Source organism: Agelaius tricolor, unplaced genomic scaffold (genome assembly GCF_023055355.1).
Source record: "Agelaius tricolor isolate 1412-34295 unplaced genomic scaffold, bAgeTri1.0.p SCAF_12, whole genome shotgun sequence".
Classification (NCBI taxonomy): domain Eukaryota; kingdom Metazoa; phylum Chordata; class Aves; order Passeriformes; family Icteridae; genus Agelaius; species Agelaius tricolor.
The window spans coordinates 10,893,007-10,909,134 of NW_027269272.1; the positions used below are offsets into that span (position 1 = coordinate 10,893,007).

Here is a 16,128-nt window from a genome sequence, read left to right on the forward strand (position 1 = left end):
TTGACTCTGCTTCTCTGGAAGAAACCTGTTCTAAAAGGGCACTGTGATTTTTGAGGGCAGCTAATGTTTGGTGTTATTGTTTGGGTGCATATTCAGGTTACTTGCAGAATAGTCTGAAGGTCTTAAAACATTTCAAGTTAAAACTCCTACATCTTCTTTAGTTTTGAGAACACCTTCCCTCTTGTTTTGCTCAGGAATTAAAGCTTGAACATACTGAGAATTTTGCAAGTGGTTAAACTTTTGCTCACTCACAACTACAATTAGAAAACGAAATTGGAGCAAAAGTATTTTTACCCCTTATCTCATACCATCACTCAAATGTGTATGGTATTGTAGAAACTGCATCATGGTAACAAAGGCTGTTGAAAAAACAGTTCTTGTACTCAAATAGTAATTAAAAGTATAAATACTGACCCTTGGATTCTTTAAAATCTACCATTTGAGGCTTAAGGCATATGGAATCTGTTGAAACAGTTTAAGCCCTGAAGTATGGTAAGGGAATGGGTAGAATTAGGTGAAGGAGAAGAATCTTAAAGATTGCAAGTAGAAATCAGGTGCTTTGCATTTCATGAGCACATTCTGCAAATACTTTGTAAAAGGAGTGTTGAATGGTGAAACTGGATGCTGGGATCTGCTTGCCCTGCTGTGACAGGCAACTTTAGCTATTTAGACCAGTACATGATTGGTCTAAATACATCTCAGTTGTTACTGCTGTAACAACTGACAGCACCAGTCCATTGTTACAGCAGCTCAGTCTGGAATATAAATTATGCAGCCACACACTTTAATGGTTTAATGTACTAACAATAGTAAACTTATTTAAGTTTTGAATTAAGGGATTTTCTCTGATTAATCTGTGTTGTTGTGGTGGTTTTTTTTTTTAATTAAGGTGTGCAAACAGATTTGGCTCGGCCTATTTGATGATAGATCATCAGCAATTCCAGACTTCAGGGATCCACAGAAAGTAAAGGAATTTCTACAGGAAAAATATGAAAAGAAAAGATGGTAAGATACCTTTACTATTATAAAGATTGCCCCTATGATGAGAAATGAGGATGGACTGTTTGCTCTCATTTTGAATGTTATTTCCTTCTTTGAATCTGCTCTTCACACTAGATTACACACTCTGTAAAGTGAAATGATTTCTGAACTTTATGTAGAGCTCCTATAGGAAGCAGAGAAGACAAACTAAACAAGTTTCTCAGTGTTCATATTGATGGAACAAAAATGGCTTAAGAGAATGTCAACAACAGTGTAAAGGAACAGTTTTGCAAACTGTTATTTCCCATCCGATTTATTTGTATGGGAAAGACATGTTTTGTATTGAATAAGTGCTAAAAATATTGATGACTTTAACTTCTAGTCCATTAAAAAAAACAACTCTGTCATATTTAAAGAATAGGTACTTTGCAAACTACTGATACAGTCTATTGCAGGATCAGGGTTTCAGTAGCAAAGCTGACATCTGCCAGTTCTCAACTTCAGACTCAAGAACTTCCATGTGAAACTTGTAAAAACCATTGCTCTTCTTGCATGTAGGTATGTTCCTCCAGAGCAAGCAAAGGTGGTGGCATCAGTCCATGCATCCATCTCGGGCTCCTCTGCCAGTAGTACAAGCAGCACACCTGAGGTGAAGCCACTCAAGTCTCTCTTGGGAGAAGCTGCACCCGCACTGCACTTAAACAAGGGCACACCTAGCCAAGTGAGTAATGATTGCTGAGGGGCACAGGACTGTTTGCAGTCCTTGTAACTCTTTCAGTGGCACAAAAACCCTTGCAGTAACAGCTGCTGTGATCTGTAGGAACTGATATGATCACTGTATGTTGTATATTTTTCTGAAGTATATACATGTTAGCAGATCAGGTACTAAATGAAGTTTGTTTCTATTGACCAAACTGATTTTTAATGGTTATTTTCAGTAAATAGAGTTCTCCATTGTGATAGGATTAATTAATTGTCTTTTGCATAAATACCTCTAAAGTTTAGACCTAATGTGTTATATTTTAATTTTTGCATTTTCTCTCTGAAAACAAGAAAACGACTGCTGTTGTTAACTGTGAGATTAGTAGTGACTATGTGGATGAAAGCATGTCGTATTTATTATGACTTCCTGTGCATTCTGAAACTGTCTTATGCTGTAATGTAAAGTCAAACAACACTGTGTACTTAGATTTTTGGAGGGAAGACAGTTTGTTTGAAAACTACCCTCAAGATACAGGCAGCTCTTAAATGGACCTCTTTTAACTCAAACAGTAGAAAATTGCAACTTCAAGCCTTGCTATTAAGTTCTTCAATTTTTCTCTCTTATACTGAATTCTAATGATTTTTTCAGAATGTAGTGAATAAATATTTTCTGTCTTGTAAAATTAAGTTTTAGTGCTTGTATTTGTACAGTATTTACAGTTTCAAATGCAAACTCTGAAGTTGCTAATAATATCTTGCTACTTTAGTCTTCTGGATGCTATTAAACCATGTAAATCTGCAAGAGTTCCTTTAAGAGCCAGAGTAATAGCATATAAATAGTCTTCCTCATACTGTGGGAGGAGGGTGTATACTACATACAGCATCTTAAACTTCAGGAATAAATGTCTTGTTCAAGAAATAAGCTTAGTCTAGCCGTCTAATATTTTGTAAATGTCAGTTGGGTAAAATACCACCTTTTTGTACTAGCTAATTGAAATCTTGTTTGTAGTCTCCTGTTGTAGTTCGATCTCAAGGACAGCAGCAACAAGAAAAGAAACAATTTGACCTCCTCAGTGACCTTGGCTCAGATATCTTTGCTGCTGCCCCTCCTCAATCAACTGCTACAGCGAATTTTGCTAATTTTGCACACTTCAACAGTCATACAGGTAGGTATTTGGACCACTGTACCCTTTTTAATTGTATAAAATGTAGTTTTAATTTTGATGGCTTTTGACTAAACTTCATGAGATGTATGTGATCTCTGTGCCTTAGGAATGTTGTATTGTTGAAAGTTTCTTTCAGGTCTTTATAAAGAAAGGTTAAAAACATAAAGACTGACAATTCTGCTTTGGGAATTGGGGGTTGCTATAGCTATTCTCTAGGATATGTATGATTACACTGTTTCTGCCTACTACTAAACTTTAGGTTCTTTGGGGGAGAGAGTGAGAGGATGAGTAATAAATTGTTGAGAGAAGCTGATATTAGACCTTCAATTTTCTTTCTGAAAATTATTAGGAAGACCATTCATGAAAAGCAAGCAGATACAGAGACTTTAAAGGGGTTCAAATGTATTGATAATAACTGCCAATTTGTCAAAGGAAAAACCAAGGTTTGCCCAGTTTAAAGAGTGATCTCATCTTTTGTGTGTGTGTCTGTTTGAAAGCTGAGTACTGCCCATGTGAGCAGTATTCTGTAGTTTCAGGAAGGATAAACAAGCCTTGAGCATATGTATTGACTGAGGAAAGAGGATAGGCCTTGAATTCTTAGAGGATGACTTCAGTAAAATATATTGAACCCTCAGGGGTTTCTTTTCCCAGCCAAAGACCAAGAGCCACAGAAGTGTATCCTAAAGACAAAGTCAATTCTGTGGTCACTGAAGTTTCTTGTTGCTAGCTTGCCTTGTAGTTGTGGGAAAGTACCTTTGTCTGCCTGCTCTGAATGGGCTTTTCATCTAGTTGTTCTGAGAGAAATTGTGATGCTGCTAAGCTACTCAGAATAAGAGAGATTTCTTGCAAATCAGTCCTGAAACTGTTAACAGCCAAGATAAACTATCACAGGCTGGACTTAGGGTTCACACCTGAGGAGCTGAGCAAAATACCAAGATTTATCCAAATTAATGTGGAATAAATGTCTGAATTCCGTAACACTGCAGCAGCAATTGTTATTCTGTGTGTTCTGTAAAATCCTTAAAATTAGATTTCATGTTAATCGTAATTTCGGGGGTGTTTTTAACTGGGAGAACTTCTGCTGGCCACTGCTGCATAGTGTTACTGAAAAGGCTGCAGATGCTTAATTTTTTCTAATAATTTCTTTCCAAACTTGTTGCTGAATGATTCTTTATTTATATACCCTTTATTATTCCTTGTGCTTTTTAGGAGATGAAAATTCCATTAAAGCAGTATTTCAATACTGTGTTCCAAATCTAGGTAAAATTCCATTGCGTCTCTGCTGGGTAATTTTTAGAAGGATAGAAAGCTATAGGAACACTCCAGAATAAATAAAATCTGAGGAGAGAGTCTGTTAATTTCTGGTCACAAACTAACCATTGTGGTCATTCCCATGACTTCTTACCATAAGTTTTAGAGCCCCAAGCAGTATCAGGGCTAGTAAATCAGTTTCTAAAAGGCAGAAACCTGATTCTGAGTGTGTGATAGCTGAACATGCATTGCAGACTTGCTACCTGAGGGTATTTTCTGACTTGCTGTAGTACAATGCTTGTAAGGCATGTCTTGTGTGCAGTAAGTACAGGGTAGTGTTAGTGAAATGAATAACAAAATGTTACAGACTCTTCCTTTGGAACACAAGGAGGGTTGATCAGTCTGCCAGCTTTGGCAAAAATGAGTTTGAAATGCTCATTAAGGAGCTGTATAAACATGTAATTTTTGTTAGCAATTACACACTGCTAAGGAGGATGGGAGAATTTGCACTTAGCCCAGCACTACTTTCTTGAAGTTTACGGTCTGGTCTTCTTGTTTTAGGGCTTGGTTTTAGCTGTGTGTATAAAGGATGGAGTTTTTTCCCTTCCTGTGCACAATACCAACTAAATCACTGAAGAGACCAGCAAACTTAAGATCCCTCAGTATAAGTTACTGAGTGTGGCAGCTGATAGGAAAATATTAACAAACTTGTGCTGTAATCTGTGAAGTGTAGGTGTAAATCTTGAAAATTATGCAGGAACTACAATTTGTGATATGTTTCTGCTTTCCAAGTTCTTTAATGTATTAAGCTGGTTCAGGATGTTGTTGCTTATTGAAGGGGAAACATACTAACCTTATGTTTGCTATCAGTATTTAATTTACAAAGTTCTGTAATTTCTGCAAAATCGAGATTTTGATTTGTCTGTGGTTTATAGATTGGTAATCACAACAAGGATCAAAAATTTTGGCATGTAAATTTCTTAAAAACTGATGGAATAGATGACCTGCACAAAAGATTTTATAAAGGTGTAGTGACACAACACAACTCTATTACAGATAACATGGAAGAAGAGGCATTATCTAGAAAAACAAAATAGTATAAGAGTTATTTTGTAGAGCTGTTTTTTTTACTTTAGGTATATGTAGATTTTATTTTAGCTTTTTTTTCTGTTTTGCAGTGTTTCATGCCTTTATTACATAGGAGGTAGTACAAAGCTCACAGAGGAAACTGCAGAGATTGTAGGAGCAGCTGGCATTGCCATGACTGGTGTTGTCATCCCTGGCTGTAGCCAACTGGCTTTTGTACTGCCTTGTTGGTCTGCAGTGTGAAGATCAGCTGTAAATCCATTGCAGTCTGCAACCCCCTGCAGTTCCTGAGCTTACTTAGGATTGTTCTGGGGTTTTTGTGTGGAGAACTGGATTTTGGAATTGGCAATTTATGTATTGTCCAGGTGCAGGAGAGTACAAGTCTTGCCTGGTCTTTACTTTTGTGTCACATTCACAAAGGTTGACATTTTACTGCATAAAGTAAAACAAGATTAATATCAGAATACTCTGCTGAAGAGGCTTTACAGCAGTACTATTTGAACATGGGCTCACTTGAAGGTCATCCTTTCTGTGTCAGCTGATACAGTAAAATGAAGTGTTTTGTAATGTAATGCACTCCAGTTTTTAATTTGGGCCCAAAAGATATTTCATTTAAGATGCTTGACATAGTTTTCTGTTTGTGTGAGTGGTTAAAATGAGTTATCTTGCCCTTATTCTAGAAGTGACATTTACATATTTAATCCTCTTTGGTCAACTAAACATCAGTCTCTTGTCTCCCCAATTGATGCATTAGGATGAAAGTATCACTTTCATTTTTAAAGTAAATTCTTAATCTATTCCTATTAAAAAACTACTGGTTTAAACACCAAAACCTGCTCAAACTTTGGGATTTGGAGTCTGTAAAATGCTGTTTGAACCAATACAGAGGATATCATAGAAGTAATTTTTTCTGTTTGTGCCAACTTTTTGCGCACTTCAATAACTTCCCCATGATCTTGCTTTCACTTTGATATTTTCTTTCTCCTTGCTGACTCTCATGCTGTGGTGGGTTCCAGGTGCCCAGGGGACTGTGTGTTCACTCTCCCATCAGCAGGGTTGGGGGAGACACCAAAAAGCTGCTGAGTCAAGAGAAAGTAACTGGGCAAACCAGACTTGACTTATTTATTGACAGTAATAGAGTAGGATAGTAAAAGAATAAAATGAAACCCACCTTCATCCCTTCTTGTGAGGTGTAATTTCACTCCTGACCATTTTAGCTCCTCCCCATGAGGGGGTTGAGGAATGGGCATTGCAGTTAAATCATAAGATTTTCTCTCTGTTGCTACTTCTTCCTCATGCTGTTCCCTGCTCCAGTGTGGGTCCTTTCCATGGGGTGCTGTCCTTCAGGCAGGGTCACAGCTCCTGCCAGAAAACTGCTCCAGCAGCAGCTTTCCATGAGCTCCAGCCTCCTCATGCCCTCCCTGCCTGCTCTGGCATGGCTCCTCCAGGGCTGCAGTGTGAGTGTATTACACCATGGTCCTTCATGGGCTGCAGTGGGGGACAGCCTTCCTTACCATGGTCTTCTCCATGGGCCTGGAGCCTGTCCTTCCCTCCCTCTTAGCTGACCTTGGTAACTGCAGTGATTTCTCTTGCATTTTCTTCACTCCTCTCTGCCACAGCTGCTGCACACTGGTTTTTAACCTTTTCAAACACAGTGCCCCAGCCAGCACTGCTGGTATCCTTAGCTTTGGGCAATGGTGGGGCAGTCTTGGAGCTGCAGCAGCTGTGCAGCAATGGGGGCAGTTTCTGTTCTCTCCTCACAGGGACCACCCTGGCTGCTCCCTGCTGCCAAAACCATGCTCTGTAACCTAATGCTTATGCACATGGTTTGTTAAATGTGGTATTGAGTCCAGCCAAACCTCACCCTCTCCCAGGGTACTCTGGGAAGAAAAGTGCAGGCACTTTCCTGCTAATTTATATTAGCAGCATTGTGGAGTACAGTAGTTTGTATTAAAATGTCCTTTTAGTTTCTAAGTTTGTAGTACAGATATTTTTTTAATAGAAATTAATTTAAATAATACAGCTTTTAATTAGCACTATCAGATTATTAAGTTACAGTACTTCAGCAATCAGCATAATTTATTCTCTTTGTATATACTTAATCTGCAAAATCTCTCCAGAATAAACAAATTCTAACCTAAAAATATAATGTATTGCCATCTGTTATTCCAGAAGGTGTTGTGTGAGCTTTCTTTAGATAGTAATTCAAGTTATCTTTATAAAAAGGTTTGGTTTGCATTTGATTAAAAACATTTTTTCCTGTCTTGCTTATAATAGAGTTTAAGGGCTTCTGTGGAGCTTACCAGCTAGGTGTGCAATTCCTGTTGAGTCTATAGATGCTTGCATGTCCAGCTGGTCAAAATTAGATTAGTGTTAACTTTTATTTTCTCCTAGAGTATGGAACAAAAGGAAGGCAAAAACTGAAATTTTATTTGAAATTTCCTTGGATTTAATTTTGTGGATACACTATGAATGCTATCTTCTTGCCACTGGCATTGATTTTCCATATTTCTGTACTCTGATTAAGTTTTTTTAAAGGCTGAATTTTTCAGTTAAATGAATGTATAAACCTAGCCCAAACTATTCAAGCTGTGCCAACCAAAATTCACCTGAGGAAGAAGCACTTGGTGTATGAGGAATTTGAATTGCCAATATGTTACAAGAATACCTTCTGATTTTTATGCACAAAGAAATGTTCAGTTAGCCCACAAGTTCTAGTTTTGGAAACTAGGTATTCTGTACTTTATGGCTGCTTTTTCCTGAGCAGCCAGCACTGCAAGCACTGAGGGTTAAGCTGGAGTGGATTCCATTGGGTCATGCAGTTGTGAGCAGCAGCTTGTGTGGGAAGGACAGAAGTAGCATTAACTGATACAGCTCTGTGAAGGTGATTTGTGAGAGCTTGTTCAAAGACAACTTTCAATTGTAGAATAATGTGTAATTTTCTTCATGTCAAAAGCAGCACATGGTAGGACATAACCCTTGAAGGCTGTCATGACCATGAATTCAGTTAAAACATCTGTTTTTGTGTTTATTTCCCATATCCATTAACATGTTTTGTTCCTTTGCGATTTACAGCGCAGAACTCTGCCAATGCAGGTTTTGCAAACTTTGATGCATTTGGACAGTCTAGTGGCTCGAGTAATTTTGGAGGTTTCCCCACAGCAAGTCAGTCTCCTTTTCAGCCCCAAAATACAGGTAGAAGTCCTAGCACTTTTGATTAATCCTTAATTGAAATAATCCTTACCTTTATGTTGAAAGGTACCGAAGTTGAGTTTTTCTTGCATCTGCCTGCTTTAATGTGATCAAGCCATCTGAAGCTCTGGGGAAACTCAAAATGAATTCCTTGTGTTTGGTGTTGATTTTTTTTTTTCCCCTAATGCTACTCAGAAGTCTGATTTATGGCACTGTGTTTGTTAGCTCTACACTTGAAATAACTATGAAAAGAATAAACTCTACTGCTTTTAATAAGTATTGAATTGACTCTGTCTTCTAAGAGAATCACTTCAGTAGATCCAAAAGGATGTCACAGTACCAAACAAGTGTGTGCCTATGCATATATATATATAGCATATGCACACACTTCAATATGTTTGACTTCATGTGTAGAGCCTATTGCTAAGATTTATTTTGCTTTCCTTTAATTTGATCATGCTTTAGAACTTCTGCTTGAGTTTACACTTGCTGTTTGTCTAGATCTTTGGCTGACTGACTTTCTTTTCCTTTTTTTTTTCTTTTGAGTGTGGTGTTGTTTTAAACTTTTTTTTCAAATTTTCTTTCTCCCTTCTTATGTTAACTTTAACCCACACACAATTTCTGGCTGTCCAGCGTTCAGAACGCTTTCATCTAGCTGCAGTTTTGGTGAATTTACTTCAGCTTTTCCTCTCCAGGCTGTACACAGTAAGTTCCACGCAGTGGAAAACTCAGCTTGCTTCATTTTATGCCATTGTAGTATAGCACTTCCATTCCTACTGTTGCATATGTTTCAACTTGTTGCTTATGCTTTTAGAAAGTTGTGTTTCTGTTTTAGAAAGTTCTGTAGTATGAGTGGAATCATCAACCAACTGTTATAAAATGTGATGCACTTAATGGAACAACTCATTTAAATTTAAATATGTGACCTGCCTAGATTAAATTGTCTGGACAATGAAGAGATGGAAGCTTGTGGTGTCATACTTGATCTGAAGTTCAGTTGTATGGACTCATATCAAATTTATAAAATTGATTTATGTATCTCTGACTTCAGTGGATATTTGTTATAAAAGAGCTGTGTTGTGTCTTTCTCCTAACCTCTTTTCTGATTGGATGCAGTCTAAAATTCTTGAGAACAGAGAACAAAACTCTTTAAACCTGGGCATTAAATCGTATAACTTTTGGACTTCCAGGCACTTTTTTTTTTTTTGCTTAGGATTATAGCTGACATCTGAAATGACTAAACATTGAACCACTAAGCAAATGTAAATAGTTATTTGTTAGCCACATATGGTAGGGAAATGAAGCTTCTGTATTTTGAGTATTAAAGATTAAGACAAATAAATCTTTTTCCAGGAAGCTTTTATTATTGAAAATACTTTTAACAGCTAAAAATAGCATATAGTTTTCAGGATCAAATTATGATTGTGATTTAAAGTGTTGAAGTTTGGGGTGTTTATCCCTGATATGCAGTCAAAACACTGCAATATAATTTTTTTCTGATGGCCCACTGAACTCTGAAGGAAATGGGAAAGAGCCTTAAAGGGGTAGGATGGGGCAGGCAAACACATTGCCTCACATAACCACCAAGGGAGGGTTATTGTGCCATCAGTTACAGTTGGAGAGACTTTCTAACTTCGGAGCATTGATCATGTTTAACTTAATTTGTTACAGGTGGAAGTGCTGGATCAGTGAATGCTAATTTTGCTCACTTTGATAACTTCCCCAAATCCTCCAGTGCTGATTTTGGATCCTTCAATGCTTCTCAGAGCAACGCCACAGCAACTGCAGCCAGTAAAGCTGCAGTGAATAAACTGAATCTTCAGTCAGCTGACAAATATGCAGCTCTTGCTAATTTAGATAATATCTTCAGTGCAGGGCAAGGTATTAAACTTTATTGTTTGCCATGGTTATTCTATATGTGTATAGTTACCACAAGGATGGCTGTCCTTGTCAAAGTACTGTAACAGTATTTCAAAATTTCCCTCCTCTAAGTGATCAGCAGAATTTTGTGTTAACGTACCCTTAAATGTGCAAGATATGAGTTTTAAGACATCATTCCAAAAGGATGTCATTAGAAGACTGCTTTTTGCGAACCTATTTCCCATTGAGATGAATAATTCAAAATTAAAATATCTAAATAATCATTACTTCAATAATGAAAACATAAAATACATATTTTATATTTGTACTACAACCTGTAGTGGATGCTCTGGAATGGAGAGCTGCAGTTATTGCAAAGAGCTACCAGAGCAGCTTTCTTACCTCTCTGCCACAAAAACAATAAAATAGTAGCAGTGATATTTGGATTTAGTTGATAGTAAATTGAGGAGAAAAAACTAGTTACTCTGTTACTCAAATGTAGTTCTTCTCGAATGCTGTGTTAAAACTTATGTTCATTTGTACTCCAGAGGTTTGTTCTGAAATGGATTATTTTGAGGTTAGGTGTTCTGTTCATTTTCTAGTTGAAGATGAATGGATTATTTTTCTAGGAAAACAAAAGCTCTTTGGGGTTGCAGAGTACCTATAGAGGCAAGACGTTTTGCTAACAGCTAATGGCTTGTTAAATACTTTTTCCTCTATGGCCTAGTGCATATTTAATTTTTAAGTCTGCAACCATCTGTGAACTTTCATTTAGTTCTCAATGTCAGCAGGGCAGGAAGTGAAACCATCTCCAGTATGCTTCATCTGCTTGCTTTCCTTCTAGGTGGGAGTGAGCAGGGAAGTGGCTTCAGCACAGCAGTGTCCTCAGCAGGCCCTGCCCTGTCAGCCCCCAACCAGTCAAGTGCATCTTCAGACAAGTACGCGGCGCTGGCGGAGCTGGACAGCGTCTTCAGCTCCACGGCCACCTCCAGCAATGCCTACACTGCCACCAGTAACGTCAGCAGGTACGCTGCCGGGCTGCTCACTGCCTGCAGCAGCGCTCAACAGCTGGAAGGCGTTTCTCAAATCTGGTAGTTCTTATCTAAATGAGGAAGCACTGAATGAGTTTAAGGTAGTGCTGAAACTGCATCTCTTGTTTTCAATAACGGCTGGACGGAGGGATGGCTGACTCTAGGAATACTGTCAGCGGAATGTTCTCTGCACCTTTCTAGTCATGACATGCTAAACCTGTTAGATGGTGGCACTTTGCTCTGCAGAGCACTGGCACGCATACTCAAAATCAGAGGATCATCCCTGAAAAAATAATTCAGATATTTTTAATGTAAATAGTGCCACCCATTTCTGGATCACTGAAGTAACAAATACCAAATGCCTGTTAGGGGCTTGGCAGTGCAAGTGCCCCTAAGGCTTTTGCTTTGCAACCCTTATGCTGTTGGCCTTAGCTCTATATTCCTTCTCCTGCTGTTGGTGGAGATGACTTTCTATTGCTCAGCACTAGTGAGTGTGTCTGACCTTGGCATCAGGGACGTACATTGCAGTCTGCAAACTGCACATAAGCCTTCATCCCCTTTCTTTTACATGCCAGCAGTAACTGTAAATTGTATTTAATTATTAAACAAGCAATTCTGACTTCACTGAATGAATTGTATAAATTATTTCCAGCAATGCTTTTGGAACAGTACCTGTAGCTGCTACAGCACAGACACAGCCTGCATCTTCAAGCGTGCCTGCTCCATTTGGAGGTATGGAAGTGTTACTAACACCCTTTGGGGACTGTAAGCAAGCAATCAACTAATTTTTACTTGATAATGCTCTGCTTTGATACCACTAGTATTGAAGCTAATAAAAGTACTATTAACAAAAAAGTATTTCTTTCAAAATAACTATATTTTGAATGTATCTTATAAATTCCTGATTTTTGGCCTAATTTTAGCTATTTATATGTCTTTGTATAAAGGCTGTACAGACTTCATGTGAGTGAGATTTGCTGTTAGAGAAATGCTGACTTAGTAAAATGTCTTTAATCTTGCAGCAACACCTTCCACAAATCCATTTGTAGCTGCCCCTGTTGCACCAGTGGCACCTTCAACAAATCCATTCCAGACCAATAGCCGAGGAGCAACAGGTTAGGAAAAAATACACTGAGTGTTTGAGAAACTTTCTTTAAAGAATTGCATTGATTCTTTTTTCCTGTATCTGTGTAATATGTGTCTTAAAGATTTTCTGTATTATCTGTCCCTAGTCTGTTTGACATGTTTTGTGTTTGCTCAGTGTTGAGGTGCAATTCTAGGATTTCAAATGGTGGCGATGAAAAATGTCGAAATGATCTGTTTGAGCTCTGCCTGTTTGTAGTGTATGTATCACCAGCTGGCTTCCTTCCAAGACTATAACCTTGGCTTTAGAGCATGCTTTATAGAAGGTAGCCCTGAAATCAGGCATCTTGAAAGCCCTTCTTTTTAATTTCTTTCTTTATTTCCAAGTGTTGAAAGGTCTCAAAACCAAAGAGCTGGAACCAGAGCCATCACAAGGCTCTTGGGATGCTAGCTCCTCACCAGTCCACTTAATTAGTACATTAGCGTCTCTTTTTAAGGCATATGTTTAATCTTTACACTCATTTTTTATATTAATTTTCTGTGGGATGATTCTGTAGAATCATAATTCTGTGGGCAAAACGTAATCACTTTTTAAGAAAGCAAACTTCTACTTCTTTAGAACTATGAACTTGGATTAGATGGCTGCTAGGTTATGCCGATTTTCCTCTCCAGAGCAACTGCTAAATTTTGACACTTTTATCTGTCAGCTGGACTTCAACAGAAGTCTGCTGATGTGTGCATTTTGACATTTGAGATGTGGTTTGCTCAATGATTTAGGTAAGCAGAGTTAAACACTGATTTGATAAATTTTTGTCCTCTGCTGAAGTTATTTCTGTTTTCAGTCCATTTTGAGATACTACGCAGCTAAATTTGTTCAGATATTTAGTGCCCAAAATACCCTTTTTCTTTATTTTAATCCCATTCCTAAATGGGCTAGTTTGGATCATCGTTAAGAATTTGTAGCCTCTTCAGATAAATTTCTTTGAGTATGGCACCTCTATCCTTCCACCTTCTATGCAGCTGTCCCTGGCTTGCTGAGGTTCCAAGCCTTTGGCAGCATCCTGATGTTCCACACTAGGTAATAGAGATAATGTCTATAAGTAAAGATAATGTTCATCCCCTTTCAGTGTAAGGTGTAAACTTATGGCTTGTCCTTTTATGTGTTCTTCCTGCATGAACTTTGCTATTTAGTACATGGGAGATCTGTTTTGTAGAGCTTATTTCTGATGGTTTTCTAATACTAATCTATTGCTGGTCATGCTATTGATGAACTGTTTGGTACATATATGTGTATCTATTTCTCTCTATATATATAAAACTAAGAAATGACTGTTCAAGAGTGTATAAATGATTTGACATTGTCTGGTCTCTTTGTGGCTTCCATAAGGCCTCTCGGGAGCAATGCACTCTCACATATTTCCTCAGGCTCATTTTGGTAGGTGGCCACATTCGGTATCAAGTTTCTTGTGGCTAATTGTTCTTGCTTGTAAAAGCTTATTGACAGCTATCTGGTTCTCTGCACAAAGAATTGTGGAAGACTTCTTAAAAATGGAGTGGGTGTGGGTGTTTGGCAACTGGGCAGAGGGAGAGAAGAACATACATAGACATCCTATCAAGCAACCAAAACAAAACCATTATTGGTATCATCCATGGTCACCATATAGTGCTTATGAATGACTGTTGAAGTTTCTGCCAACAGTAGTTTGATGCCTTTTGGGATATCCCAAGTCCCCTGCTGATTTTGTTGTGCTTCCTTTTGCTGTTTTAGCCAAGTTTGCTGTGGAGTAGCTGCTCTGCTCACTGTAACTTGAGAACAGTGTTAGTACAATAGTTTTGTGTGCACTTGTCTACGCTTTGTCTGTACAATGTCTTGCCCTAGAACACTTTTGGGGTAAATACTTCAACTGATAATTAAGCTATATTCATTAAATTTATTTTATTAGCTTTTTTAAACAGTTGAACTTGCATAAAAGGTTGCTTGTAACATTTCAAAAGAGAAGTCCTTTTTAACTAGCATAGAATACCTGGTGTCTGTATTTGTACCAAAAATCTTCCTATGCACTTCTCTTTCCAAGAACAACTCCCAAAAGACTGAATAATGGTTTTGTTACTATACTTTTGCACCTCATGTGCTCATGTTTATTTGCTGAAGGCATGGGGAAATGCGCATGAGCTGTTTGTTCTTTACTCAAAATCTTCAGCAGAGAATCAGATGAAAAGTTTTGGGCTCTTTTTGTTTTAAGTTCTACCTCAACAGTAAGAGAGTTTGCAACAGAAACTTTGTGTTCAAATAATGTGCATGGTGAGAATCTCCTTAAAGACATTAAAGATGGGATGATAAAAGGGGATGCATGTATCCCTTTGTTTTTTGGTTTTTTTAATTTATAACCTCCTGTAGTGCAGCTTGAAGTAGGAAAATTCTTTCATGCTTTTCTCTGGAGAAAAACAGAGGGGCTTAGGCTGCCTGAACCTGCTTGCTTCTTATGTGTACAGACTTCTACCAGAAAAACTGTGGGGGAAATATATGATAACACTCGGAAGAAAAAATCATTTCCTCTTCAGAAAGTATATCTGAATGTGCTGGATCTACTAAATTTTAAATAACACCATTCATTTTTAAAGTGTAAAGGCAAATTATGCACCCAGTTGGTGGTGATGGAAGGGAACAAATCAGTTCAGTGGCTGTGGAAGTTGAACCAAACTTTTGTCCAGTCACAGAGGGCATTAGAAGACTTTTAACATGGCCTTATAGTAATTTGTTTCATGAAAAAAAAAGATTTCTTACAAATAATTGCATGTTATTTTTTGCCTACCAGCAGCAACATTTGGTACTGCATCCATGAGCATGCCGGCAGGATTTGGAACTCCTGCCTCCTACAGTCTTCCTACTAGTTATAGTGGCAACTTCCAGCAGCCCACGTTCCCAACCCAGGCAGCTTTCCCTCAACAGACTGCTTTTGCTCAGCAGCCAAATGGTAGGTGTGCATGTTTTAGATAACCTTGTCTAAACCAGAAACATGGAGAAAATGCTCTGTCTATAAGTTGGCAGTAATGGGTAGATACTTATTTCTGCATGAACTCGATAGTAATGTTGATAAAGGGTTCCCACACTGTTCTGGCTCTGTAGATTAGCCTTCTGACTTGGCTGTGTGCAATTGCCTAATTACCAAGCTGAAATTTTACCAAAATCTCATACTAAAATGGTAAGTATTCCCAGGCTTAAAGGGGTTTTAGGCAAGAAGGGCTCTTTGGGAATGTCTGCAACACACTATTACACTTTCTCTAACTTCATAGAACACAGGCAAGAGAAAATTGGAAAGTATTTTCTCCCTGAATTTATATGATATAACATTGAAAAAAGTGCATATGTAGAAATTGGAGATTGATGAGGTGTGAGCAGTTGAAAACAAAAAGCTCAGCCACAGTGTTTTACACTTACATTCCTGATCATGTTTAAGTAGGATCAGTCCTGCTGATTCTGCAGTTCAAACTTACACTTAGTTTTGGCTGGGAGCTGCAGCAAAGAACTCTTTGAACATTGTTTACTAGTATTAATATTCTTTTGCTTTTCTTTCCAAGGAGCAGGTTTTGCTACATTTGGGCAAGCAAAGCCTGTAGTAACTCCTTTTGGACAAGTTGCAGCTGTTGGAGTATCTAGTAACCCTTTTATGGTGAGTTGTTGCATGTCAGTGACTTCTGTATGTCCAAAGAAGAATAGTCTGTAACACTTAATTTAGAGATACACAAAGATTAGGGGGTTTTCTTGCTTTTAATAA

General features: G+C 38.0%; 1 protein-coding gene across 12 annotated transcripts in view; it reads left to right on the top strand.

Moving 5' to 3' along the window:
* The window catches only part of AGFG1 (ArfGAP with FG repeats 1), a 36,345-nt gene that overhangs the window by 19,663 nt on the left and 554 nt on the right, over positions 1-16,128 (top strand). For 2 of the 12 annotated variants that reach the window (XM_071437542.1, XM_071437551.1), the window contains exons 3-14: positions 890-1,005; positions 1,540-1,702; positions 2,693-2,849; positions 8,262-8,381; positions 8,925-9,083; positions 10,050-10,259; positions 11,083-11,263; positions 11,922-12,001; positions 12,292-12,384; positions 13,740-13,787; positions 15,169-15,327; positions 15,932-16,023. In XM_071437542.1, the coding sequence (XP_071293643.1) occupies positions 890-1,005; positions 1,540-1,702; positions 2,693-2,849; positions 8,262-8,381; positions 8,925-9,083; positions 10,050-10,259; positions 11,083-11,263; positions 11,922-12,001; positions 12,292-12,384; positions 13,740-13,787; positions 15,169-15,327; positions 15,932-16,023 (1,578 nt within the window). The remainder of the gene's footprint in view (positions 1-889; positions 1,006-1,539; positions 1,703-2,692; positions 2,850-8,261; positions 8,382-8,924; positions 9,084-10,049; positions 10,260-11,082; positions 11,264-11,921; positions 12,002-12,291; positions 12,385-13,739; positions 13,788-15,168; positions 15,328-15,931; positions 16,024-16,128) is intronic. The other 10 variants (XM_071437545.1, XM_071437544.1, XM_071437543.1 and 7 more) reach the window with 10 other exon arrangements.